This window comes from Salvelinus alpinus, chromosome 19, assembly GCF_045679555.1.
Source record: "Salvelinus alpinus chromosome 19, SLU_Salpinus.1, whole genome shotgun sequence".
Lineage (NCBI taxonomy): Eukaryota > Metazoa > Chordata > Actinopteri > Salmoniformes > Salmonidae > Salvelinus > Salvelinus alpinus.
The window spans coordinates 8,791,101-8,817,497 of NC_092104.1; the positions used below are offsets into that span (position 1 = coordinate 8,791,101).

A 26,397-nucleotide genomic window follows, 5' to 3' on the forward strand; every position below is an offset into this window, starting at 1 on the left:
GCACTGTGACACCTCTTCCTACAGAATACCTATCTCTTCCATCACTAGGGGAGTACTTCAGCACTGTGACACCTCTTCCTATTGGACACCTGTCTTCCTGTTTCCCCCATCACTAGGGGAGTACTTCAGCACTGTGACACCTCTTCCTATTGGACACCTGTCTTCCCCATCACTAGGGGAGTACTTCAGCACTGTGACACCTCTTCCTATTGGACACCTGTCTTCCTGTTTCCCCCATCACTAGGGGAGTACTTCAGCACTGTGACACCTCTTCCTACAGAATACCTGTCTCTTCCATCACATAGTGTACATGTCACAGGCACTGTCTCCTTTCCTGCAGGGATACACAACACACAGATGCACTGAGTGTACAAAACATTAGGAACACCTGCTCTTTCCATTACACAAAAATCAAATAATACATGGGACTTATGTAGCGCTTTTTTAAAGACCTAACGTCACTTTACAATTGAAAAAACAGGAGTCAAAATATCAGACTAAACAAAACATGAATAAAAGACAGGGGTGGGTTCAAATAAGGGACAAAGACTGATGTATCAGTGTATGAGGAGGGTTGGGGTTAGGATACGAACCCGGTTCAGGGTAAAGGTTTGGGTTAGGTTAGGAGTGTCTAGTGTATTTCTTTGCTTGTGTGTGTGTGTGTGTGTGGGGGGGGGGGGGGGGGGATATGACTTGTCAAAGAGGTGGGGTTTTAGGAGGGACTGAAACCTAGTGATGGACTCTTGAGTCACGGATGGCTGGAGGGAGAGAGATCCAGAGCCTAGAGCCTGACTAACCAGATTGACCAGGTGAATCCAGCTGAAAGCTATGATCGCTTATTGATGCCACTTGTTAAATCCACTTCAATCAGTGTAGAAAAATGGGAGGAGTCAGGTTAAAGAAGGAGTTTTAAGCCTTAAGACAATTGAGACATGGATTGTACATGTGTGCCATTCATAGTGTGAATGGGCAAGACAAAATATTTAAGTGCCTTTGAACAGGGTATAGTAGTAGGTGCCAGGAGCACCGGTTTGTGTCAAGAACTGTAACGCAGCTTGGTTTTTCATGCTCAACAGTTTCCTGTGTGTATAAAGAATGGTCCACCAACCAAAGGACATCCAGTCAACTTTACACAACTGTGGGAAGCATTGAAGTCAACATGGGCCAGCATCCCTGTGGAACGTTTTTGACATCTTGCAGAGCCCCGACGAATTGAGCCTGTTCTGAGCCAGCAGTGGGATGCAGGGTGATGTGCTGCTGGATAGTCGTTGGCTCTATGACTGGAAGTCTATGGGAACAGCTAGCATGTCATCATTCTGCCACCACTAACAAACAAAAATCCTAGAGGAAATACTGAATACCTCAGAGTAGCAGCCTCTCACTACTCTACTACACACTTTGGCTAACAGCTGAGTAAAAAATAAATGTGGATGATGAAACTAGCTACAATCATTACGAGTTAAGAGTAGTAGTAGCTAACTAACTAGCTTGTAAGATCGACGACGGTTTGTGTAGCTGGCATAAATACTGTCGTTTACATGACAGGTTGTGCATAATCTAGGAAGTGGATACACCAAATCAATGTGGCACTGGCAAAGGAAGACCTAGCTAGTTAGCTATCTAGTTAGCTACAGACAGTTAGCTAGTTAACTATACAGAACAAACATATGTAAAGTGTTGGTCCCATATTTCATGAGCTCAAATAAAAGATCCCAGAACTGTTCCATACAAACAAAAAGCTTATTTCGCTCAGATTTTGTCCACAAATTTGTTTACATCCATGTTAGTGAGTAGTTCTTATCTGCCAAAATAATCCATCCACCTGACAGGTGTAGCATATCAAGAAGCTGATTTAAACAGCATGATCATTAAACAGGTGCACCTTGTGCTGGGGACAATAAAAGGCCACTCAAAAAATTTCAGTTTTGTCACAACACAATGCCATAGATGTCAAAACATTTTTATGGAGTGTGCAATTGGTATGCTGACTACAGGAATGTCCACCAGAGCTGTTACCCGAGAATTGAATGTACATTTTTCTACCATAAGCCGCCTCTAACGTAATTTTAGAGAATTTGGCAGTACTTGCAACTGTCCTCACAACCGCAGACCACATGTAACCACGCCAGCCCAGGACCATCCTCATCCGGCTTCTTCCCCTGCGGGATCATCTGAGACCAGCCACCCGGACAGCTGATGAAACTGTGGGTTTGCACAACTGAAGAATTTCTGCACAAACTGTCAGGAACCATCTCAGGGAAGTTCATCTGCGTGCTCGTCATTCTCACCAGGGTCTTGACCTGACTGCAGTTCGGAGTCGTAACCGACTTCGATTGGACACTGGCACGCTGGAGAAGTGTGCTCTTCATAGATGAATCCCGGTTTCAACTGTTCCGGACAGATGGCAGACAGCATGTATGTGGTCATGTGGGCGAGCGGTTTGCTGATGTCCATGTTGAGAACAGACTGCCCCATGGTGGCAGTGGGGTTACGGTATGGGCAGGCATAAGCTACGGATAACAAACACAATTGCATTTTATCAACAGCAATTAGAATGCACAGATACCGTGACGAGATCCTGAGGACCATTGTCGCTCGACTCGTGTCATTCATCTGCCGCCATCACCTCACGTTTCATTATGATAATGCAATGCCCCATGTCACAAGGACCTGTACACAATTCCTGGAAGCTTAAAATGTGCCAGTGCTTCCATGGTCTGCATACTCACCAGACATGTCAACACCAACTGAGCATGTTTGTGATGCTCTGGATAGACGTGTACAACAGCGTGTTCCAATTCCCCGCCAATATCCAGCAACTTTGAACAGCCATTGAAGAGAAGTGGGACAACATTCCACAGGTCACAATCAACAGCCTGATCAACTCTATGTGAAGGAGATGTGTCACGGTGCATGAGGCAAATGGGGGTCACACCAGATACTGACTGGTTTTCTGATCCACTCCCTTGTTTTTTTTTAAAGGTATCTGTGACCAACAGATGCATTTCTGTATTCCTAGTCATGTGAAATCCATATTAGGGCCTTATGAATTTATTTCAATTGACTGATTTCCTTATGAACTTTAACTCAGTAAAATCCTTAAAATTGTTGCATTTATATTGTTGTTCAGTGTAGCTACACATTGTAATCTATGGCCATTATGAACTGTGCCACTGTTCGGTTTTGCAAGCAAACGATCTGCCCGAGGCTAGCCGGAAGTGCCCAGGCAAGTTTACATCTCGCACACGCAGCTCCATGTTCGGGGTGACGTGAATTAAGTTGAAGCTTGAAGCGTTTATAAACCCCCATTACAAAACCTCTTTATACCTCAGTGCCTATAGTTCTTCAGAAATCATTCATAAGCGAATGTCATGTATTATGAAAGGGTGCCAACAAAAAAGACGCCACATTTGGAAAAGCACAAGATTTAAAACGTTAATTTATAAGTTATCTGTTTAGAATATACAGTGGGGCAAAAAAGTATTTAGTCAGCCACCAATCGTGCAAGTTCTCCCACTCCCACATCATAGGTACACTTCAAATATGACAGACAAAATGAGAAAAAAAATTCCAGAAAATCACATTGTAGGATTTTTAATGAATTTATTTGCAAATTATGGTGGAAAATAAGTATTTGGTCACCTACAATGAAGCAAGATTTCAGGCTCTCACAGACCTGTAACTTCTTCTTTAAGAGGCTCCTCTGTCCTCCACTCGTTACCTGTATTAATGGCACCTGTTTGAACTTGTTATCAGTATAAAAGACACCTGTCCACAACCTCAAACAGTCACACTACAAACTCCACTATGGCCAAGACCAAAGAGCTGTCAAATTACACCAGAAACAAAATTGTAGACCTGCACCAGGCTGGGAAGACTGAATCTGCAATAGGTAAGCAGCTTGGTTTGAAGAAATCAACTGTGGGAGCAATTATTAGGAAATGGAAGACATACAAGACCACTGATAATCTCCCTCGATCTGGGGCTCCACGCAAGATCTCTCCCCGTGGGGTCAAAATGATCACAAGAACGGTGAGCAAAAATCCCAGAACCACACGGGGGGACCTAGTAAATGACCTGCAGAGAGCTGGGACCAAAGTAACAAAGCCTACCATCAGTAACACACTACGCCGCCAGGGACTCAAATCCTGCAGTGCCAGACGTGTCCCCCTGCTTAAGCCAGTACATGTCCAGGCCCGTCTGAAGTTTGCTAGAGAGCATTTGGATGATGCAGAAGAAGATTGGGAGAATGTCATATGGTCAGATGAAACCAAAATAGAACTTTTTGGTAAAAACTCAACTCGTCGTGTTTGGAGGACAAAGAATGCTGATTTGCATCCAAAGAACACCATACCTACTGTGAAGCATGGGGGTGGAAACATCATGCTTTGGGGCTGTTTTTCTGCAAAGGGACCAGGACGACGGATCCGTGTAAAGGAAAGAATGAATGGGGCCATGTATCGTGAGATTTTGAGTGAAAACCTCCTTCCATCAGCAAGGGCATTGAAGATGAAACGTGGCTGGGTCTTTCAGCATGACAATGATCCCAAACACACCGCCCGGGCAACGAAGGAGTGGCTTCGTAAGAAGCATTTCAAGGTCCTGGAGTGGCCTAGCCAGTCTCCAGATCTCAACCCCATAGAAAATCTTTGGAGGGAGTTGAAAGTCCGTGTTGCCCAGCAACAGCCCCAAAACATCACTGCTCTAGAGGAGATCTGCATGGAGAAATGGGCCAAAATACCAGCAACAATGTGTGAAAACCTTGTGGTCATTGCCAACAAAGGGTATATAACAAAGTATTGAGATAAACTTTTGTTATTGACCAAATACTTATTTTCCACCATAATTTGCAAATAAATGCATTAAAAATCCTACAATGTGATTTTCTGGATTTTTTTTTCTCATTTTGTCTGTCATAGTTGAAGTGTACCTATGATGAAAATTACAGGCCTCTCTCATCTTTTTAAGTGGGGGAACTTGCACAATTGGTGGCTGACTAAATACTTCCCCCCCCCCACTGTATGTATTAGTTCTAAACAATGACTTTATGAAGTACCTTTAACGTTATACCTTGTATATTGTGTAACAAAAAAATGAGACATGAGTTAATTTAGGAAAATTGTTTATAAAAAAAAATACATGTTCCCAGCTCCCACAACACACTGCAAAAGATACAACACTTCCTTGACACCACTATTCACAGGAGTCAGACATCTTTACGTCACCAATAAATAACTTCTTTAAAAAGTCTATTGTCAGTTTGAATCAGAGTTGGGGTCAATTCCATTTCTATTCAGGAAGTACACCGATATTCCAAATCAAATTCTCAATTAACAACATTCGGAATTGGAATTTGGTTTACTTTCTGAATTGACACCAACCCTGGTTAGTCACACACAATTAAGTGTTTCAGACAGCAAAATCCTGCATGGAGGTATGGACTTGTCAAAATGGAGACTGAACATGTCGAGGTGGAAATGTGTGTTGACTGTGTATGTACTCTGATTTGAGAAGTGTTGTATTGATGTATCCATATGACTAACAAATCTGTTTTACATGTGCAAAAATGTAAAATGATCGCTAAGAAGATAATGAATAAATACAACAAAAATAGTGCAGTATTGTCTAGTTTCACATGGCTTGTATTTCTAAAACAAAAAAGTGTGTAATGTGCATAAACTTAAAATGTAAAATGCATTTCAAACATTATGGCTTAAACAATAACGCTGATTATCCATACAACTAACCGTTTCAAAACGTTCAATAGATTATGGTTGCCATTGTACATAATTAATTTCATGCGATGGTTTATTTCATATAGATTAACTCAGAAAAGGGGAAGAGCAATTATTCACCTAATCTTTAGGATTTTAATCTGCTCTATTCTATGCCAATAATAACAAGATAAATTGTAGACTGACATTGAAGTCAATGCATAGCAACTATAGTACAACGCTGAGCAAATATTCAATGAAGGGAAATGTATTCTCTCCTGCTCTATGCTGGTTCATTTCAGAGGCAGTGTCTCCCTCTAGGGGTCACGTATAATATTACACACAATTGCATCTGCTAATGGTACAATACATTCTTTCCAATCATTAACAACCCTAAATTCTGTTGAGACTGAGGAAGCCTACTCATCCTGCATCATCCTGGTCTTACAGTTCTGTTACTACCACACGGTCCCTGTAACAACTGTTACTTATAACTTCTCTTCATATCAATTGTTATATAACCCTATAGCACTGTCATGACCACCGCACTAATAAAATACAGTTCATCATAACTCACTGATCGAATCAACCGTTGACATTGTAGAAGCTGAATAACAGCCTACCAAACTGTTATTCATTACAGGCTAAAACATGGCAAGCCTTCCAGATTCAACCATGTGGTTTGGGCATTGCTACATGAATGACACCCGTCACTGAAGGAGTGAGATGGCTTCTATAGGGTGTTGGATAAGGACAAAAACATCTTAAAAATGGAGTAGTTCACTATTTTACAACTTTATGTTAGATGGTTCCTCACCCTGAATGTAGTCTATGGCGCAGGAGAAACTTATCACCCATAAGCCGTCATAAAATTCTTCAGTTTTTTTTATCTTACCCTTTTTCTCCCCAATTGGTAGTTACAGTCTTGTCTCATCGCTACAACTCCCGTACGGACTCGGGAGAGGCGGTCCAGAGCCGTGCGTCCTCCGAAACACAACCCAACCAAGCCGCACTGCTTCTTGACACAATCCCCATTTAATGCTGAAGCCAGCCGCACCAATGTGTCGGAGGAAACGCCGTACACCTGGCGACCGTGTCAGGTGCACTGCGCCCGGCCCGCCACAGGGGTCGCTAGTGCGCGATGGGACAAGGACATCCCTGCCGGCCAAACCCTCCCCTAACCCGGACAGCGCTGGGGCAATTGTGCACAGCACCATGGGTCTCCCGGTCACGGCCGGCTGCGACAGAGCCTGGGCTCGAACCCAGAATCTCTAATGGCACAGCTAGCGCTGCGATGCAGTGCCTTGCACCACTCGGGAGGCCCGATAATTTGTTCTTTACTGACTGGCCTAGTTAAATAAAAATTTCAGTTTTCATTAAACAGCCATTACCAACTTTAGCCACCGCAAGCTACAAATCTATGGAAGTGATAGGGGCTGGTGAGCATGTTTTTTCTTTTTAAAGGCCAAATCCCTTTAAAGTTCCAGCAAACAAAATATAGAATTGATTGTGGGTGATTTGGACATTCTACTTTTTAAAAACTGCCCATCACTTCCATAGATTTTAAGCCAGCGGTGTGGCAAAAGTTAGCTGAAGTTTGTTGTGGCTGTTTAAAGAAAACCGAACCATGGATTACAGTTTCTCCTGGCCCATTGACTATGTTCAGGGTGAGGAACCATCGAACATTATCTTGTAAAAATAGTGAACTACTCCTTTAAGTGTGACTACGATTCTGCGTACGGTCTTTGATTCTAACCATTCATTCATTACATACAAATAATACAACAATAGACGTTATCTCAATATGACAACGGTATGGATAAGGAATGGAGGATTGCATTCATAGAGATAAAGAGTCTTAGAAAAATCAAGTCAACAACATATGAAGGGCACAGATGGTTAGCTAGATGGGGGGAACTGAATGGGAGAAATAGACCGTGGCTTCAGGTGCCACCATAGTCCGTCCATCCATCAAACAAAGGCTTTGTCCAAAACGGCACTCTATTACCTACAGAAAACCTTATTTTAGGAAGTGTACTATAATAGGGAGCTATTTGCTGAGATCTTAGCAGAGAATGTCAGCCAAGGAAACCAGGACAGAAAGCTACAAAATCAGGAGGTTTTTGTTCTTCACTTTTGTCACATTTTGGAGGAAAAACAAGTCCCAATGGAGTCCATTATAAATGGTCTGTCTGTCCTCATTCTGTTGTTAAAATTCACACGTGTTGCATTTGTCTGGTTCCTCCTGAAGTAAAACATAACATCTACTTACTCACAGACACACATCAGTCCTATGTTGGGGAAATGATTTGTTCTTCTTCACGCCGGCTTGCTCAACTTTCCGGTTGATCTGTGTGTCATATATATATATATATATATGAAACACTTTCTTTTTGGTATGTATTGAAAAAAGGGTTTGCACTCTGACAATGGAAAAAAAGGAGAAAGTCCAAGGATGTCTACAATACAACTGCTATTACCTGATTGTGCTGCGGAGGCCACCGTAGTTTGGCCCATGGGCACTCAGAGGCATATGGGTAACATAAATACACTATTTCCAAGTCACTGGACCCTGGGGTGTAATCATTACGCAGATTCTGTTGCAAAACATGTTGCAAAACATTTTGCAACAGAAACAAAACACATCGTTTCTATTGGACAAATTCTGGTAGGTCCCTTACCGTTTCGTTCCATTTGCTCTGTTTGCTACTGTTTGGTTCTCAAACGGTTTCCGTAATGAATACACCCCTGGTTGCTCAAAATGTCCAACTCGACGCTCATCATGCATGTCCAAACTAACCAATGACAGAATGATCTCCATGACAACAGCAGAGTCTTTGTAGAGCCGAAATGGTCTCTCAGTAGTCTGGGGAACAAGGAAGTGTTTGATTAAATAACTTTATTTATACCTAGTTATAGTTGATATATGAACTGTGTTTTTATAAATGGTTTGTAGATATTGCATGTCTGTTGGTCATCAGCATAGGAGATAATATGGTGGTCCTACCCCCTGCCTATGACTCGTTCCTGTCCCTGCAGGTGGCATAGAACAGAGGGGAAAGGGATCTCTAGGCTAGGGTGGGGGCTGGTCAGAGAAGGCCCAAGAGAGATGAGGAAGGGTGGTACCCCTGCCAGTGTACTAGGGGGGTCAGAGAAGGCCCAAGAGAGATGAGGAAGGGTGATACCCCTGCCAGTGTACTAGGGGGGTCAGAGAAGGCCTAAGAGAGATGAGGGAGGGTGGTACACCTGCCAGTAAATTAGGGGGGTCAGAGAAGGCCCAAGAGAGATGAGGGAGGGTGGTACACCTGCCAGTAAATTAGGGGGGTCAGAGAAGGCCCAAGAGAGATGAGGAAGGGTGATACCCCTGCCAGTGTATTGAGGGGGAAGGCCCAAGAGAGATGAGGGAGGCCGATTCCCCTGCCAGTGTACTAGTAGCTACTGCATTTGGGAACTGCTTAAGTCTTATAGGGTGCGTTCCTGCCGCACTAGTACCGAAGCCCCGGGTCTCTAAAGTCCTGAGGGAGAATTCAGGGCAAAATGGGGCCTGGGGAGGGAGGGGCATTTCCATTCAGCTCCAAAGGGAATCATTACAGTTGAAAGCGGCTGGATCTGGTTAAAACCGGTAGGGCGTAGTTGTGTGAATAATAATGCTAGTCTATAGTGATGGCTCCAGAGTAGGTGGTCAGTAGCAGCATGATGGCAAAGCCGGTTAGGAGGCCTGCGTTCTGGATGATGAAGGTCACAAGGAAGCTGCTTCCCCCCGCCTCCTCTTCCTCACGACTCACCTCGTTCATCTCCGGGAACTACGGATAGAAGGGGGGGGGGGGGGGCAGGTCAGTTCCTTATTGCCCACACAGAGTTATCCTTAGAAATAACACTGGATGGGAGAATGGTATGTTGTGCTCTATATCTATTCTCAGTGGACACACAAACAGACCCCCCCCCCCCCCCTCCACCGGACCAACACCGACCTTGTCCACCCCCCTACCCTCATCCCCTCTCACCATGTCTGCCAGGGCGATGTAGAGGAACATGCCTCCTGCCAGGGCAAAGATCCATTGAGGTGAAAAGCTGTTTCCTGCCAGGATGCCAAAACACATGCCCAGGTAGCAGCAGCAGGCAGACAGGAAGTTAAAGAACAGAGCCTGCTGGATGCTCATCCCAGCATTCAACAAGATCACAAAGTCTCCTGGATGGGGAGAGAGAAGAGGAAAATATCAGCACAGCCAGACATATATAGCTTGGATAGGTGGAAGAGTGCTGGATTCACATTAGCCTACTTATACAGTGCACTTGGGAAAGTATTCAGACCCCTTGACTTATTCCACATTTTGTTACGTTACAGCCTTATTCTAAAATGGATTAAATAGTTTTTTCCCTCATCAATCTACACACAATACCCCATAATGACAAAGCAAAGACAGGTGTAGACATTTTTGCTAATGTATTAAAAACTGAAATATCACATTTACATAAGTATTCAGAACCTTTACTGAGTACTTTGTTAAAGTGCCTTTGGCAGTGATTACAGCCTCAAGTCTTCTTGGGTGTGATGTTACAAGCGTGGCACACCTGTATTTGGGGAGTTTCTCCCATTCTTCTCTGCAGATCCTCTCAAGCTCTGTTTCTCACGGTCAGAGTCCTTTAGGTGCCTTTTGGCAAACTCCAAGCAAGCGGTCATGTGCCTTTTACTGAGGAGTGGCTTTTGTCTGGCCACTCTACCATAAAGGCCTGATTGGTGGAGTGCTGCAGAGATGGTTATCCTTCTGGAAGGTTCTCCCATATCAACAGAGGAACTCTGGAGCTCTGTCAAAGGGACAATCGGGGTCTTGGTCACCTCCCTCACCTCTCCCCCGATTGCTCAGTTTGGCCGGGCGGCCAGCTCTAGGAAGAGTCTTGGTGGTTCCAAACTCCTTTCATTTAGGAATGATGGAGGCCACTGTGTTCTTGGGGACCTTCAATGCTGCAGAAATGTTTTGGTACCCTTCCCCAGATCTGTGCCTCGACACAATCCTGTCTCAGAGCTGTACGGACAATTCCTTCGATCTCATGGCTTGGCTTTTGCTCTGACATACACTGTCAACTGTGGGACCTTACATAGACAGGTGTGTCTTTCCAAATCATGTCCAATCAATTGAATTTACCACAAGTGGACTCCAATCAAGTTGTAGAAACATCTAAAGGATGATCAATGGAAACAGGATGCACCTGAGCTCAATTTCAAGTCTCATACCAAAGGGTCTAAAAAACAGTTTTTGCTTTGTCTTTATGGGGTATTGTGATGTCATTATGGGGTATTGTGATGTCATTATGGGGTACTGTGATGTCATTATGGGGTATTTTGATGTCATTATGGGGTATTGTGATGTCATTATGGGGTACTGTGCTCTCATTATGGGGTATTGTGATGACATTATGGGGTACTGTGCTGTCATTATGGGGTATTGTGATGTCATTATGGGGTATTGTGATGTCATTATGGGGTACTGTGCATAGATTGATGAGGTAAAAAATAATCTTTATTCCATTTTAGAATAAGACCGTAACGTTACAAAATGTGGAAAAAGTCAAGGGATCTGAATACTTTCCGAATGCACTGTAAGCCCAAACATTATAAATCATTAACTTTACTTTCTAGAGGTCTTTTGTTTTTGGGGTGCTGGACCCATTCATTAGACTAACACTCACCCAGTTCATGGGGAAACTCCTCACAGAGTATAGCCACGGAGGTGCTGATGCCCTGGAACGTCGAGGCAGTGAAGGATGCTCCGATGGCCAGGCCGTCGATGAAGTTATGGAGCCCGTCGCTCAACGTGATCATCCAGGCCAGCGTGCCGATGTCAGAGTACGCTGTACCCTTCAGCCAATAGCAGCCTCCTCTGCTGTTTCCTCCACCCAGGCTCTGAGAATCCTGTTGGAGAGGAGGAGAGGTGTGAGGGACAGTGTATGACTCACCGGTGGGCTCGGTGCGGGCGTGTGAGTATGTGTGACGGCGTGTGTGTGCGCTCGCGCTCTCACACCGGTGGGGTACGTGCTGGGTGAGTATGTGTGTTTTAGAGCTGGGACAATTACGGACGTTCCCCTGCTCTTACCGGCACTGCCCTGCTCTTACCGACACTGCCCTGCTCTTACCGACCACTGTCCTGCTCTTACCGACCACTGTCCTGCTCTTACCGACCACTGTCCTGCTCTTACCGACCACTGTCCTGCTCTTACCGACCACTGTCCTGCTCTTACCGACCACTGTCCTGCTCTTACCGACCACTGTCCTGCTCTTACCGACCACTGTCCTGCTCTTACCGACCACTGTCCTGCTCTTACCGACCACTGTCCTGCTCTTACCGACCACTGTCCTGCTCTTACCGACCACTGTCCTGCTCTTACCGACCACTGCCCTGCTCTTACCGACCACTGCCCTGCTCTTACCGACCACTGCCCTGCTCTTACCGACCACTGCCCTGCTCTTACCGACACTGCCCTGCTCTTACCGACACTGCCCTGCTCTTACCGACACTGCCCTGCTCTTACCGACACTGCCCTGCTCTTACCGACACTGCCCTGCTCTTACCGACACTGCCCTGCTCTTACCGACACTGCCCTGCTCTTACCGACACTGCCCTGCTCTTACCGACACTGCCCTGCCCTTACCGACACTGCCCTGCTCTTACCGACACTGCCCTGCTCTTACCGACACTGCCCTGCCCTTACCGAAGCATTTTGCTTAGGTTGGTAATTTCCTCTGATTTTGCTACACAATGTTCCTGCAGATTGTTTTGTTCTAAAACCATTATTTGGCCAACAGTAATAGCTTATCCATTATGTTGATTCCTGCTATGAAAGTATCTGCCTTTCCCTGTTTCTCTGTCGGCTGCTAAATGAGCGAGCCACTCTCACTCCCTCTCGCCACAATGAACACGGAGGAGAAAGCGGTGCATTTTGATAAGCAAAGCATATAACTGTTGCTGGAAAACGCAATTTCAAAGCAACTACTGTCCTCATTACAGAGAGGAGAGTCACAGCTTTCTAGGAGTATATAACTTCTCTCACCTCTCAACATTGAGTTCATAGCACCACTAGCCGAGCGGAGGAGGACACCAACTGCAGTGAATAGGCCTACATCAAGTAGCCGAGGCCTGGTACCGGAACGTTTAGTAGGATGTTACATTTACTGATATATTAATCAATTAGCCTATATGGCTATTTAGCAACAATATCATATTCAGAGTTATCAATCTAGTGTTTTGAGTTCCCTCTTCCTCAGGTGGTGAATTATATAGCCGATAGGCCTATGGGCCTGCGCCCAACGATGTCAGCAAATTCATTCTGGATCCTATTTCAACAGGTTGCACATCAAAATATCATTCATGCATTCCCTGGATACGTTATATGAAATAGTTTATCCTATGATGAAAAAAAAAGTAAACTCTCAGTTGTCTTACTTTGCACTGGAGAAAAATCCCTGCTGCTAATGGAAAGTAGGCTGTAATCATTGTATTTATCATTACCAAGCAAAAGTTACACATTTATTAAGATATTACTTTTTGTCCATATCAACCAGTTCTAGTGTGTTTGTCCTCTCACCAGTGGGGTCAGTGCAGGGGTGAGTGTGTGTGTGTGTCACTCTCTCTCTCACCGGTAGGGTCAGTGCCGGGTGTGTCCTCCACCCACTCCTCACTCTCTGTGATAACTTGAAAAGAAGGTTGGCGACATCCGCTCCTCATTCCCTCAGCCTACTGAGTCCACTGGTCCCACTCACATAGAACTACCTTACGCCTTGACCTTTTTCTCCTCTGTCTCCAGATGAAATCCTACGACTAGCGAGGTCAGGCCGCCGACAACCTGCCGCTCGACCCCATCCCCTCATCCCTTCTCCAGACCATCTCCAGAGACCGTCTCCCATTCCTCACTGGGGGATCCCTGACCACTGGCTGAGTCCCCTCTGACTTCAAAATGGCCCGAGTCGCTCCCCTCCTCAAGAAACCAACACTCGACTCCTCTGACGTACAAACACTATAGACCTGTATCCCTTCTTGCTTTTCTTTCCATAATACTTGAGTGTACTGTCTCAGAACAACTCTCTCGCTAAATCTCTCAGAACAATCTTCTTGACCCTAACCAGTCAGTCAAGACGAGACACTCAACCGAGACTTCTCTTCTCTGACGCCCAGTTCTGCCACCTCTGGTCTCTTGGCCCTCCCAACTCTGGTCTCTTGGCCCTCCCACCTCTGGTCTCTTGGCCCTCCCACCTCTGGTCTCTTGGCCCTCCCACCTCTGGTCTCTTGGCCCTCCCACCTCTGGTCTCTTGGCCCTCCCACCTCTGGTCTCTTGGCCCTCCCACCTCTGGTCTCTTGGCCCTCCCACCTCTGGTCTCTTGGCCCTCCCACCTCTGGTCTCTTGGCCCTCCCACCTCTGGTCTCTTGGCCCTCCCACCTCTGGTCTCTTGGCCCTCCCACCTCTGGTCTCTTGGCCCTCCCACCTCTGGTCTCTTGGCCCTCCCACCTCTGGTCTCTTGGCCCTCCCACCTCTGGTCTCTTGGCCCTCCCACCCCTACAGGAGGGCAGCTCCCACTCAGCCCAGGTCCTCTCTATCCTGGCACTCTAATGGTGGAAACAGCTTCCCCCCTGAAGCTAGGACGGCAGAGTCCCTGCCCATCTTCTGAAAACATCTGAAACCTCTTCAAATAGCATCTTAAATAGTTCCATAGCAAGTCCCCTCGACCGCCCCTTCTCACCCCAAAAAAGCCTTTCATGAAATTACACACATTGACGACCCCCCCTCCACTAGCTCTGACTTGGCTGATAGCTACTTTGAGGGAAAATGTACTTACTATGACTGAGTTGAGGAATAAGTACAAAAATGTTCATACTTGAGTAAAGATACCTTAATAGAAAAATAACTCAAGTCACCCAGTAAAATACTACTTGAGTAAAAGTATTTGGTTTTAAATATACTTACGTATCAAAAGTCAAAGTAACAGTATAAAAAACATTTCAAAATTCCTTACATAAAACATTTACGGACAGACAGTCTGCACAACACATGAGTGATGGTTGCTGATAATGGGCCTCTGAACGCCTATGTAGATATTACATTAAAAAATCTGCCGTTTCCAGCTATAATAGTCATTTATAACATTAACAATGTCTACACTGTATTTCGGATCAATTTGATGTTATTTTAATGGACAAAAAAAAAAATGTTTCTTTAAAAAACAAGGACATTTCTATGTGACCCCAAACCTTTGAACGGTAGTGTATATACAGTCAAAAGTTTGGACTAGTGTAGACATCAAAACTATGAAATAACATATGGAATCATCTAGTAACCCAAAAAGTGTTACACAAATCAAAAGAATATTTTATATTTGAGATTCTTCAAAGTAGTCACCCTTTGCATTGATGACAGCTTTGCACACTCTTGACATTCTCTCAACAAGCTTCATGAGGTAGTCACCTGGAATGCACTTCAATTAACAGGTGTGCCTTGTTAAAGGTTCATTTGTGGAAGTTCTTTCCTTCTTAATGCGTTTGAGCCAATCAATTGTGTTGTGACAAGGTAGGGTTGGTATACAGAAGATAGCCCTATTTGCTAAAAGACCAGGTCTATATTATGGAAAGAACAGCTCATATAAGCAAAGAGAAATGACACTCCATCATTACTTTAAGACATGAAGGTCAGTCAATCTGGAAAAAGTGCAGTCGCAAAAACCATCAACAGCTATGATGAAACTGGCTCTCACGAGGACCGCCACAGGAAAGGCCCAGAGTTAACTCGGCTGCAGAGGATCAGTTCATTAGAGTAAACTGCACCTCAGATCGCAGCCCAAATAAATGCTTCAGAGTTCAAGTAACAGACACATCTCAACATCAACTGTTCAGAGGAGACTGTGTGAATCGGGCCTTCATAGTCGAATTACTGATAAGAAACCACTACTAAAGGACAGCAATAAGAAAAGACTTGCATGGGCCAAGAAACACGAGCAATGAACATTAGACCGGTGGAAATCTGTCCTTTGGTCTGATGAGTCCAAATTTGAGATTTTGGTACCAACCTCCATGTCTTTGTGAGACGCAGAGTAGGTGAATGGATGATCTCTGCATGTGTGGTTCCCACCGTGAAGCATGGAGGAGGAGGTGTGATGGTGCTTTGCTGGTGACACTGATTTATTTAAAATTCAAGGCACACTTAACCAACATGGCTACCACAGCATTCTACAGCGATACGCCATCCCATCTGGTTTGCGCTTAGTGGGACTATCATTTGTTTTTCACAGGACAATGACCCAAAACACCTCCAGGCTGTGTAAGGGCTATTTGACCAAGAATGAGAGTGATGGAGTGCTGCATCAGATGACCTGGTCTCCACAATCACCCAACCTCTACCCAATTGAGATGGTTTGGGATGAATTGGACCGCAGAGTGAAGGAAAAGCAGCCAACAACTGCTCAGCATATGTGGGTACTCCTTCAATACTGTTGGAAAAGCATTCCTCATGAAGCAGGTTGAGAGAATGCAAAGAGAGTGCAAAGCTGTCATCAAGGCAAAGGGTGGCTACTTTAAGAATCTCAAACATACAATGTTGATTTGTTTATCACTTTTCTGGTTACTACATGATTCCCTATTATTATTTCATAGTTTTGATGAAAAACCCTTGAATGAGTGGGTGTGTCCAAACTTGACTGGTACTGTACATACACAACACAATGTGGACACCACTTCAAATTAGTGGATTTGGCTATTTCAGCCACACCCCCTGCTGACAGGTGTATTAAATCAATCACACAGACATGCAATCTCCATAGACAAACATTAGCAGTAGAATGGCCTTACTGAAGAGCTCAGTGACTTTCAATGTGGCACTGTCATAATTTCTGCCCTGCTAGAGCTGCCCCGGTCAACTGTAAGTTATGTTATTGTGAAGTACATTTACATTTACATTTAAGTCATTTAGCAGACGCTCTTATCCAGAGCGACTTAAGTAGAAATGTATAGGAGCAACAACGGCTCAGCCACGAAGTGGTAGGCCACAGAAGCTCACAGAACAGAACCGCCGGGTGCTGAAGCGTGTAGCGCGTAAAAATCGTCTGTCCTCGGTTGCAACCCTCACTACCGAGGGTTGCAAACTGCCTCTGGAAGCAAAGACAACAGAAAAACTGTTTGTCGCGTTTCCATGGCCGAGCAGCCGCACACAAGCCTAAGATCACCATGCGCAATGCCAAGCATCGGCTGGAGTGACGTAAAGCTCGCCACCATTGGACTCTGAAACAGTGGAAACACGTTCTCTGGAGTGATGAATCATGTTTCACCATCTGGAAGTCCGAATCCGGGTTTGGTGGATGCCAGGAGAAGGCTACCTGCCCCAACACATAGAGCCAACTGTAAAGTTTGGTGGAGGAGGAATAATGGTCTGGGGCTGTTTTTCATGGTTCAGGCTTGGCCTCTTAGTTCCAGTGAAGGGAAATCTGAACGCTACAGCATACAATTACATTCTAGACAATTCTGTGCTTCCAACTTTGTGGAGTGCCCCCGTGCACAAAGCGATGTCCATAAAGAAATGGTTTGTTGAGATAGCTGTGGAACACCTTGACTGGCCTGCACAGAGCCCTGACCTCAACCCCATTGAACACTTTTGGGATGAATTGGAACGCCGACTGCGAGCCAGACCTCACTAATTCTCTTCGACGAGCAGGATCCACATACACTACATGACCAAAAGTATCTTAAGATGAATGCTAAACTATATTACAAAAAAGTTCAATGTAAATTGTCTCACAGGTGGGGTCAGTGTGTCTCTCTCACTGGTGGGGTCAGTGCAGGGGTGAGTGTGTGTGTGTGTGTCTCTCTCTCACCGGTGGGGTCAGTGCGGAGGTGAGTGTGTGTGTGTCTCTCTCTCACCGGTGGGGTCAGTGCAGGGGTGAGCATACGGTCCCCCTCTCCTCCGTCCACCTTGGGCAGGTTAAGCCCCACCTCTCCACTCTGCTGCAGCTTCTCTGTCACGTCCTCTTCCATGTCTCCGTTGGCTGGGAAATGGCTGTGGTCATGGCCCTGGAGAGAGGGAGAGGGAGAGAGCAGAGAGAGAACGAGAGAGCAGAGAGAGAGAACAAGAGAGCAGAGAGAGCGAGAGCGAGAAAAAGAGAGTGCGAGAGAGAGAGAGCAGAGAGAGAGCAGAGAGCAGAGAGAGAGAGCAGAGAAAAAGCAGAGAGAGAGAGAGAGCGAGGACCATTAGCAAGGGAATCAGAAGTCCATACAAGTCACATGAAAAGTATTTTAATGACGCCACGTTAAAGCACAGCTTTCAGTAGGCCCCTGTACAGTAAATGGGTCAAGTAGACCATATAATTGGTTTAAGAGGCCACACCTGACCCGTGTTAGTTAAGGTATTACATTGGCTTGGCTGATCCATCAGGTCTTAATCATATGGCTCAAAGCTGCACTATGCTGAAGGTCCAATAGGAGGAAGCATCACCTCAAGCAATGTCAACAACAGACCAATAAGGCAGATGGCATGTTATTATACACTATTACATACAGGGGTTACTCTGGGTCATAGCAACGCATCAAATAGACATCTCATCAACCACTACTGACCAGATTAAAACTATCCACTGATACTAGCGTCGCTAAGCAACCTTCCCGGGACTTTCCCTGGGCTACAGAGACAGGTGCAGTGACGGTAGTGTTCTTTCATGTCGCTATTCTACATTCTCATTTATCATGGCTTGATTGTTTACTGTGGGAAAAAATGGCACCAATGTGAAGCATCTTTTTAAGGCAGTTCACACCGTCGCTCCACATAAAACAGGTTTCTTTCCTGGAAGGTGTTCTCATTTATCATCCGTGGCTACTGTACATGCCTTAGATGCCATTCTCACACTAAACAATGTGAAGCACCTCTCTCGGCGCCTTGCGGGTTAGTCTGGCACGTACAGTAGTCGCTGATAAATTAGAATATCTTCAGAGGAAAGAATAGTTACGGCAGTTAACCCACTGTTCCCCGGGCGCCGAAGACGTGGATGTCGATTAAGGCAGCCCCCCACACCTCTCTGAGTCAGAGGGGTTGGGTTAAATGCAGGAGACACATTTCAGTTGTACAACGTACTTGGTATTCCCCTTTCATTACACAAAGCCCTGAGGACACTTCCACTGCCTCCAGAAAGTATCCATAGCCCTTTACTTATTCCACATGTTGTTGTGTTACAGCCTGAATTAAAAAATGGATTAAAATGTTTTCTCTCTCACCCATCATCTACACACAATACCCCATCAAGACAAAGTGAAAAAGTTTTTTTTTTTTAAAGAGCCAATTCATTATAAATGAAATACAAAAATATCAAATTTAAGTAAGTGCACACACCTCTGGGTCAATACTTTGGAGAAGCACCTGTAGCAGCGAGTACAGCGGCAAGTCTTTCTGGGTAAGTCTAACATGCTGACCAGACAGCACGAGCACGTGCCTCCACTTGCGAAATGGCGCGCATGCTGGTTTTGATCCCCCACACCAGACGTGGTCGGGACACGCAGGTTGAAATATCAAAACCAACTCTGAACCAACTATATTCATTTGGGGACAGGTCGAAAAGCAATAAACATTTATGGCAATTTAGCTAGCTAGCTTGCTGTTGCTAGCTAATCTGTCCTGGGATATAAACATTGCATTGTTATTTTATCTGAAATGCACAAGGTCCTCTACTCCGACAATTAATCCACACGTAAAAGGGTAAAAGTTTGTTTCTAGTAATCTCACCTCCTTCAGGCTTCTTCTTTGGACTTTATATAGCGGTTGGCAACCAACTTTAAGGTGCATTACCACCACCAACTGGACTGGACTGTGGACCGCAGTTCCTCTTTCAATCACCCACGTGGGTATATGCTCCTAAAAACTAATGAGGAGTTGGAAGAGGCAGGACTTGCAGCACATCAAGCATCCCAAATAGAACCAAGTTATTTTTTAGCGCCTGGTTACCGAGGCACTCGTTGCCATGCGCAAGCAGTGTGGGTGCAGTGATTGAATAACATGCATGTGTACATTTATTTTGCAGCGCACACGACGCGAGCGGTGTGGTCAGCCGGTCAGAGCTTTAAACACCTGGATTGTGTAACATTTGACCATTATTATTTTCTAAATTCATCATGCTTTGTCAAATTGGTTGCTAAACAACCATTTTTTAGGTCTTGCCATAGATTATCAAGTAGATTAAGTCAAAACTGTGCCTCCCGGGTGGCGCAGTGGTCTAAGGCACTGCATCGCAGTGCTAGCCGTGCAACCAGAGATTCTGGGTTCGAGCAGCCGGCCGCAACCGGGAGACCCATGGGGTGGCGCAGAATTGGCCTGGCGTCGTCTGGGTTAGGGAGGGTTTGGCCAGCAGGGATATCCTTGTCTCATCGCGCACTAGCGACTCCTGTGGCGGGCCGGGCACAGTGCACGATGACCAGGTCGCCAGGTGTTTCCTCCGACACATTGGTGCGGCTGACTTCCGGGTTGGATGTGCATTGTGTCAAGAAGCAGTGCGGCTTGGTTGGGTTGTGTTTCGGAGGACGACAAGACTAACTACTACCAATTGGATACCACGAAATTGCGGAGAAAAAAGGGGTAAATAAATAAATAAGGTCAAAACTGTAGCTCAGCCATTCAGGTAAATTCACTGTCTTCTTGGTAAGCAACTCCTGTGTAGATTTGGCCTTGTGTTTTAGGTTATTGTCCTGCTGAAAGGTGAACTCATCTCTCAGTGTTTGGTTGTCTGCTTTCCACCAGGTTTTCCTCTAGGATTTTGCCTGTGCTTAGCTTCATTCTGCATTTTTCGCAGTATTTAGTGCCTTGATGCAAAACAGGATGCTTGTTTTGGAATATTTTTATTCTGTACAGGCTTCTTTTCACTCTGTCATTCCGGTTAGTATTTTGGGACTAACTACAATGTTGTTGATTCATCCTCAGTTTTCAGTGAATCCATAGCGTTTTATCAGTAAGTCTTATCGGGGAATCCATAGCGTTTTATCAGTAAGTCTTATCGGTGAATCCATAGCGTTTTATCAGTAAGTCTATCGGTGAGTCCATTAAACTCTGAAGTCCCCATTACAGACTCACCGCTTTTTGTTGTTGTGCTCTTTACAATGAACACGTGACTGGCTCAACTGTTCTGGGGAACTACGATGTGCTTCATAATGTGACAGGTGAAATTAAGAACATCTTCTTAATCTAATGTATTGCACAAGTTGACTGCAGGTATTAACTTAAAAAGTTGATACAAATATTAAAATAAATAGTTGTGACGCTATAGACTGTATTAACCATCCCATGGCTTTTTCCAAATACCCCGGTATACCGACCACGCCTAATTCAATGTCTGCGTTTTATTTATTTTTACTCATCTACCAATAGGTGCCCTTCTTTGCGAGGCATTGGAAAACCTCCCTCGTCTTTGTGGTTGAACCTGTGTTTGAAATTCATTGCTCAAGTGAGGGACCTTATAGATGTGTGGGGTACAGAGATGAGGTAGTCATTCAAAAATCACATTAAAACACGATTATAGCACAGAGTGAGTCCATGCAACTTATTAAGCAAATTTGTACTCCTGAACTTAGGCTTGCCATAACAAAGGGGTTGAATACTTATTTTGAATTAATTTGTTAAAATAAAATCATTATTAAACTGAAATTATGGGGCATTGTAGGTAGGTCCGTGAAAATAAATCTCTATTTAATCCATTTTAAATTCAGGCTGTAACAAAACGTGTTAAAAGTCCAGGGATGTGAATACTTTCTGTTGTCTCTGAATGTGAACTTGTGTTGCAGGTGTCTACTTCACTTGAGTCTGTTTTAAGTACACGTGTAATTATGAATGTGTCATTGACTCACATCCAAGTAAGGTCTCCTCCAGGCTACACGACACAAAGCAAACAGACCCAACAACATCCGACGTCATCATCCCAGATGCAATAAGCAGAAGCAACATCCCACACCCGTTTCAGTTGAAGGCCAACTGTTCTGTTACTGTTCATAAAGCCAACGCCCTGATACACAAGCTAAACCAGCTTCGACTGATATGATTTTATCCACATTGTCACAATGCAAACAGTAATATCTCTCTAATCCATCTAAAGGGCGGATGCTTATCGGTGTGTGTGAAAAGCCCTGGTCGAGACTAGTGGATGTTTATGAGCACCGTAGAGCCCCGCTACAGAACAAGATTTCTCAACCGAGTCTTCTTGGAAGTTGGAATACCGGTCTTTTCACATTTGTTCAATTCCAACAGCAGCACACCTGATTGAACTAGCCAAAAAGTGTTACGATAAATTAGTTGACGAGTTGAAATCAGGTGATCTCGTCTTGGCACAAATATACTAGATGACTGTTGGTCCTGAAGCCTGGGTTCATTGGGCTGAGAAACAGTACAATATGGTCAGGTGTATTGGGTCATGTCTATAAGGTTATAAACTCAGCAAAAAAAGAAACGTCCCTTTTTCAGGACCCTGTCTTTCAAAGATAATTCATAAAAGTCCAAATAACTTCACAGATCTTCATTGTAAAGGGTTTAAACACTGTTTCCCATGCTTGTTCAATGAACCGTAAACAATTAATGAACGCGCACCTGTGGAAAGGTCGTTAAGACACTAACAGATTACAGACGGAAGGCAATTAAGGTCACAGTTATGAAAATTTAGGACACTAAAGAGGCCTTTCTACTGACTCTTAAAAACATAAAAAGAAAGATGCCCAGGGTCCCTGCTCATCTGTGTGAACGTGCCTTAGTCATGCTGCAAGGAGGCATGAGGACTGCATATGTGGCCAGGGCAATAAATTGCAATGTCCGTACTGTGAGACGCCTAAGACAGCGCTACAGGGAGACAGTACGGACAGCTGATCATCCTCGCAGTGGCAGACCACGTGTAACAACACCTGCACAGGATCGGTACATCCGAACATCACACCTGCGGGACAGGTACAGGATGGCAACAACAACTGCCCGAGTTACACCAGGAACGCACAATCCCTCCGTCAGTGCTCAGACTGTCCGCAATAGGTTGTAAGGCAGGTCCTCACCAGACAACACCGGCAACAACGTCACCTATGGGCACAAACCCACTGTCGCTGGACCAGACAGGACTGGCAAAAAGTGCTCTTCACTGACGAGTCGCGGTTTTGTCTCACCAGGGGTGATGGTCGGATTCGTGTTTACGTCGAAGGTATGAGCGTTACAGTGAGGCCTGTACATTTACATTTACATTTAAGTCATTTAGCAGACGCTCTTATCCAGAGCGACTTACAAATTGGAAAGTTCATACATATTCATCCTGGTCCCCCCGTGGGGAATGAACCCACAACCCTGGCGTTGCAAGCGCCATGCTCTACCAACTGAGCCACACGGGACCACCGTGTACTCTGGAGCGGGATCGATTTGGAGGTGGAGGGTCCGTCATGGTCTGGGGCGGTGTGTCACAGCATCATCGGATTGAGCTTGTTGTCAATGCAGGTAATCTCAACGCTGTGCATTACAGGAGACATCCTCCTCCCTCATGTGGTACCCTTCCTGCAGGCTCATCCTGACCCTCCAGCATGACAATGCCACCAACCATACTGCTCGTTCTGTGCGTGATTTCCTGCAAGACAGGAATGTCATTGTTCTGCCATGGCCAGCAAAGAGCCTGGATCTATATACCATTGAGCACGTCTGGGATCTGTTGGATCGGAGGGTGAGGGCTAGGGCCATTCCCCCCAGAAATGTCCGGGAACTTGCAGGTGCCTTGGTGGAAGAGTGGGGTAACATCTCACATAAAGAACGGGCAAATCAGGTGCAGTCCATGATGAGATGCACTGCAGTACTTATTGCAGTTGGTGGCCACACCAGATACTGACTGTTACTTTTGATTTTGACCCCCCTTTGTTCAGGGACACATTATTCCATTTCTGTTAGTCACATGTCTGTGGAACTTGTTCAGTTTATGTCTCAGTTGTTGAATCTTATGTTCATACAAATATTTACACATGTTAAGTTTCCTGAAAATAAACGCAGTTGACAATGAGAGGATGTTTCTTTTTTTTGCTGAGTTTATAATGCATGTGCAGTACATAACACTTTTCTGGTTTCTGACCAATCCCAATAGGTTCACACATTAGTCACACATTTGCACCAGGCAAACAAATGTCATGTTTTTGAAAACCATGCAAAAACAGACAGGATGAAAGAAATGACATATCTCATGTTTGTCATCCTTGTGCATCCTTGTCCTTTACCTCGCTGTACCCAAAACAAATACCAGCAAAAGTTGTTGAACGCGGACTCACCTTATCCTTCGGTTTGAGCAGCATCTTGAGGATCTTCTCAGTGAAGAAGAAGAGGTAAAACCCTCCAAACACCACCGTGGACTTAGACACATAGTTGTCCACCATAGGGTTAAAACCAAATGCCTAGGGAGGACAATATACATAGTTAACTATAACGCATCAGTCAAATTGGTTAATAACAGGGTATTACATCTGACAGTGAAAGGATTTGTGTAAAAATTAGAATTGGCTTGATTGAACTAGCTAGGGACTATTACATGGGAAGAGTGCCAATTATGGCTGCGTCATGACTCAGCACAATTGAAGCGGAACATGTCAGTTATGGCCATTTTCTCACTCTACATCCAGGTCTCTGACCTACTTTATGTGTTTATATGTGTTATTGGGAATGATTTTCAGTACATACATTTAAAAGATTGGTAATACCAATCCCTAACTTCACACGGTCAGTGTTCTTTTATAAAATGGTATGTGAACAATACTAGGTGACAACTAATCTCAGGAAGTCAAGTGTTAAGTAAATTCTCCCTGATATCTTATTGAGACTATGGGGGAAGGACATAACAGCCCCTGGCTGGCTGGCTGGAAGGACAGGATATTACAAACGCTAGCCAGTTTCTCTCCTCAAGGACACAGTACCAGGCTAAGAGATAGCCTACTGTTATAAACATCACCAATAAAAACACTGTTTAGAGCGCTATCAAATGGCAAAATACTGCTTCAAGCATTTAAAAAGGCAGACATTGTATCTATATTTCACTGTAATCAGCACATTAGCTAACACCTTGGGCTGTTTGTCTGCTAAGGTCATCTACTGTGGCCTGATTTCCAAATATGGTAGTACTTTTCAGCCAACTCTTCTCTGCCATGTTGGTTTGGGATCATGTGATGGGTTTTCTGTTGCAAAATGGACCCAGGTGGATGAGGTGAATTTCTAGTCCATCTCAGAACAGACTAAAGCTAGAGAAACTATTTTCCTCAGTGCTTCCCCTTTCCAGGAAGGCCCAGCAGCAGCTCAACGGGTCTGCTTTTCAGAATCACATAGGGGACAATAAAGTGATACTGTTAATTAAGTGGGTGGTTCTCCTAATTAATCTATGGGCCGGGCATGACCGTAGTTAGTCTGGTTTCATTTGGGCTGAGGGCTGCTTGGAGAGGGGGGGGGGACATCTGAGGTAGTGGAGCACATCCTATTTCCTATATAGTGCACTACTTTTGGCCATAGCCTCAGCCAAATGTAGTGCACTATAAAAGGAAATAGGGTGCCAGAAGTAGTGCACTACATACGGAATAGGTTTCTGAAGTTGTTCAATAAATAAGGGAAAGGGTGCTAAAGTAGTGCACTACATAGGGAATAGGGTGCCTAAAGTATTTCACTACATAGAGAATAGGTTTCTGAAGTTGTTCAATAAATAAGGGAAAGGGTGCTAAAGTAGTGCACTACATAGGGAATAGGGTGCCTAAAGTAGTGCACTACATAGGGAATAGGGCACTAATGTATTTCACTACATAGGGAATAGGTTTTTGAAGTTGTTCAATAAACAAGGGAGTGCACTACGCAGGGAATAGCGTGCCCTTCACACTACCTCTGGGATGAGCTGAAACAGGGCGTTGGAGTAGAGGGTGCCAATGGCCAGGGCTATGAAGTAGAGCAGCAGACGCTTGTAAAAGGTTTTCCTCATGAAGGGGACCACACTGGCCCCAACCAGCGAACACAGAGAAATGAAGGTCACACACAGGAAGCCATAACCCCAAACTGACCACGACCAGAGGGGAGAGAGGGAGGGAAAGATAGAGGAGAGAGGAGGAGAGAGGAGAGAGAGACAGAGGGAAGGGGGACCAAAGAGGAACGGAAAAAAGGAAAGAAAGGGGAAAATTAGTTAAATTAACATCATGAAATCATTAAAGATATTATTTTTTGCAGTAGAAGGATTAACCCGAGAACACCAGTTAAATGTCAATCCTGAAGAAAATAATCACATCACCCTCAACAGTTCTGTTCACAGAGAACAGGAAATGCCCAATCAATGGACACTGACTGTCTATTCACAATCAATGTCCATTCACAGACCTCTGTGTGTGTGTGTGTGTGTGTGTGTGTGTGTGTGTGTGTGTGTGTGTGTGTGTGTGTGTGTGTGTGTGAGATCACTGTATGATGGAGACACCATGACTTGTTTCCCATCAGACCAGTGTTCCAACCCCAAACAGCCTGTGATTAAGAGATGAGGGAGTAATTATGTCATCGCAGATCAGAGGAAGCAGAATCCTCAGGCCTTTATGATGCAGCCTGGAACCACTGGTGCTTTAAACTGGAGCGGTCACACAATACAGGTGGGTATTAGGGAGTACGCAACGCAAGACCGATCAGATAAAACCAGAGAAAGATAGAGAAAGGGTAGCTAAGA

General features: G+C 44.8%; 1 protein-coding gene across 4 annotated transcripts in view; it reads right to left on the bottom strand.

Moving 5' to 3' along the window:
* Positions 1–5,105: 5,105 nt before the first annotated feature.
* slc39a14 (solute carrier family 39 member 14) overlaps positions 5,106–26,397 on the bottom strand; it is a 44,394-nt gene continuing 23,102 nt past the window's right edge. For 3 of the 4 annotated variants that reach the window (XM_071352244.1, XM_071352246.1, XM_071352245.1), the window contains 6 exons: positions 25,579–25,748; positions 23,993–24,115; positions 17,609–17,758; positions 11,403–11,625; positions 9,719–9,903; positions 5,106–9,517 (listed from right to left, as the gene is read on the bottom strand). In XM_071352244.1, the coding sequence (XP_071208345.1) occupies positions 9,365–9,517; positions 9,719–9,903; positions 11,403–11,625; positions 17,609–17,758; positions 23,993–24,115; positions 25,579–25,748 (1,004 nt within the window). In that variant the 3' untranslated portion in view covers positions 5,106–9,364. The remainder of the gene's footprint in view (positions 9,518–9,718; positions 9,904–11,402; positions 11,626–17,608; positions 17,759–23,992; positions 24,116–25,578; positions 25,749–26,397) is intronic. The other variant, XM_071352247.1, reaches the window with a different exon arrangement.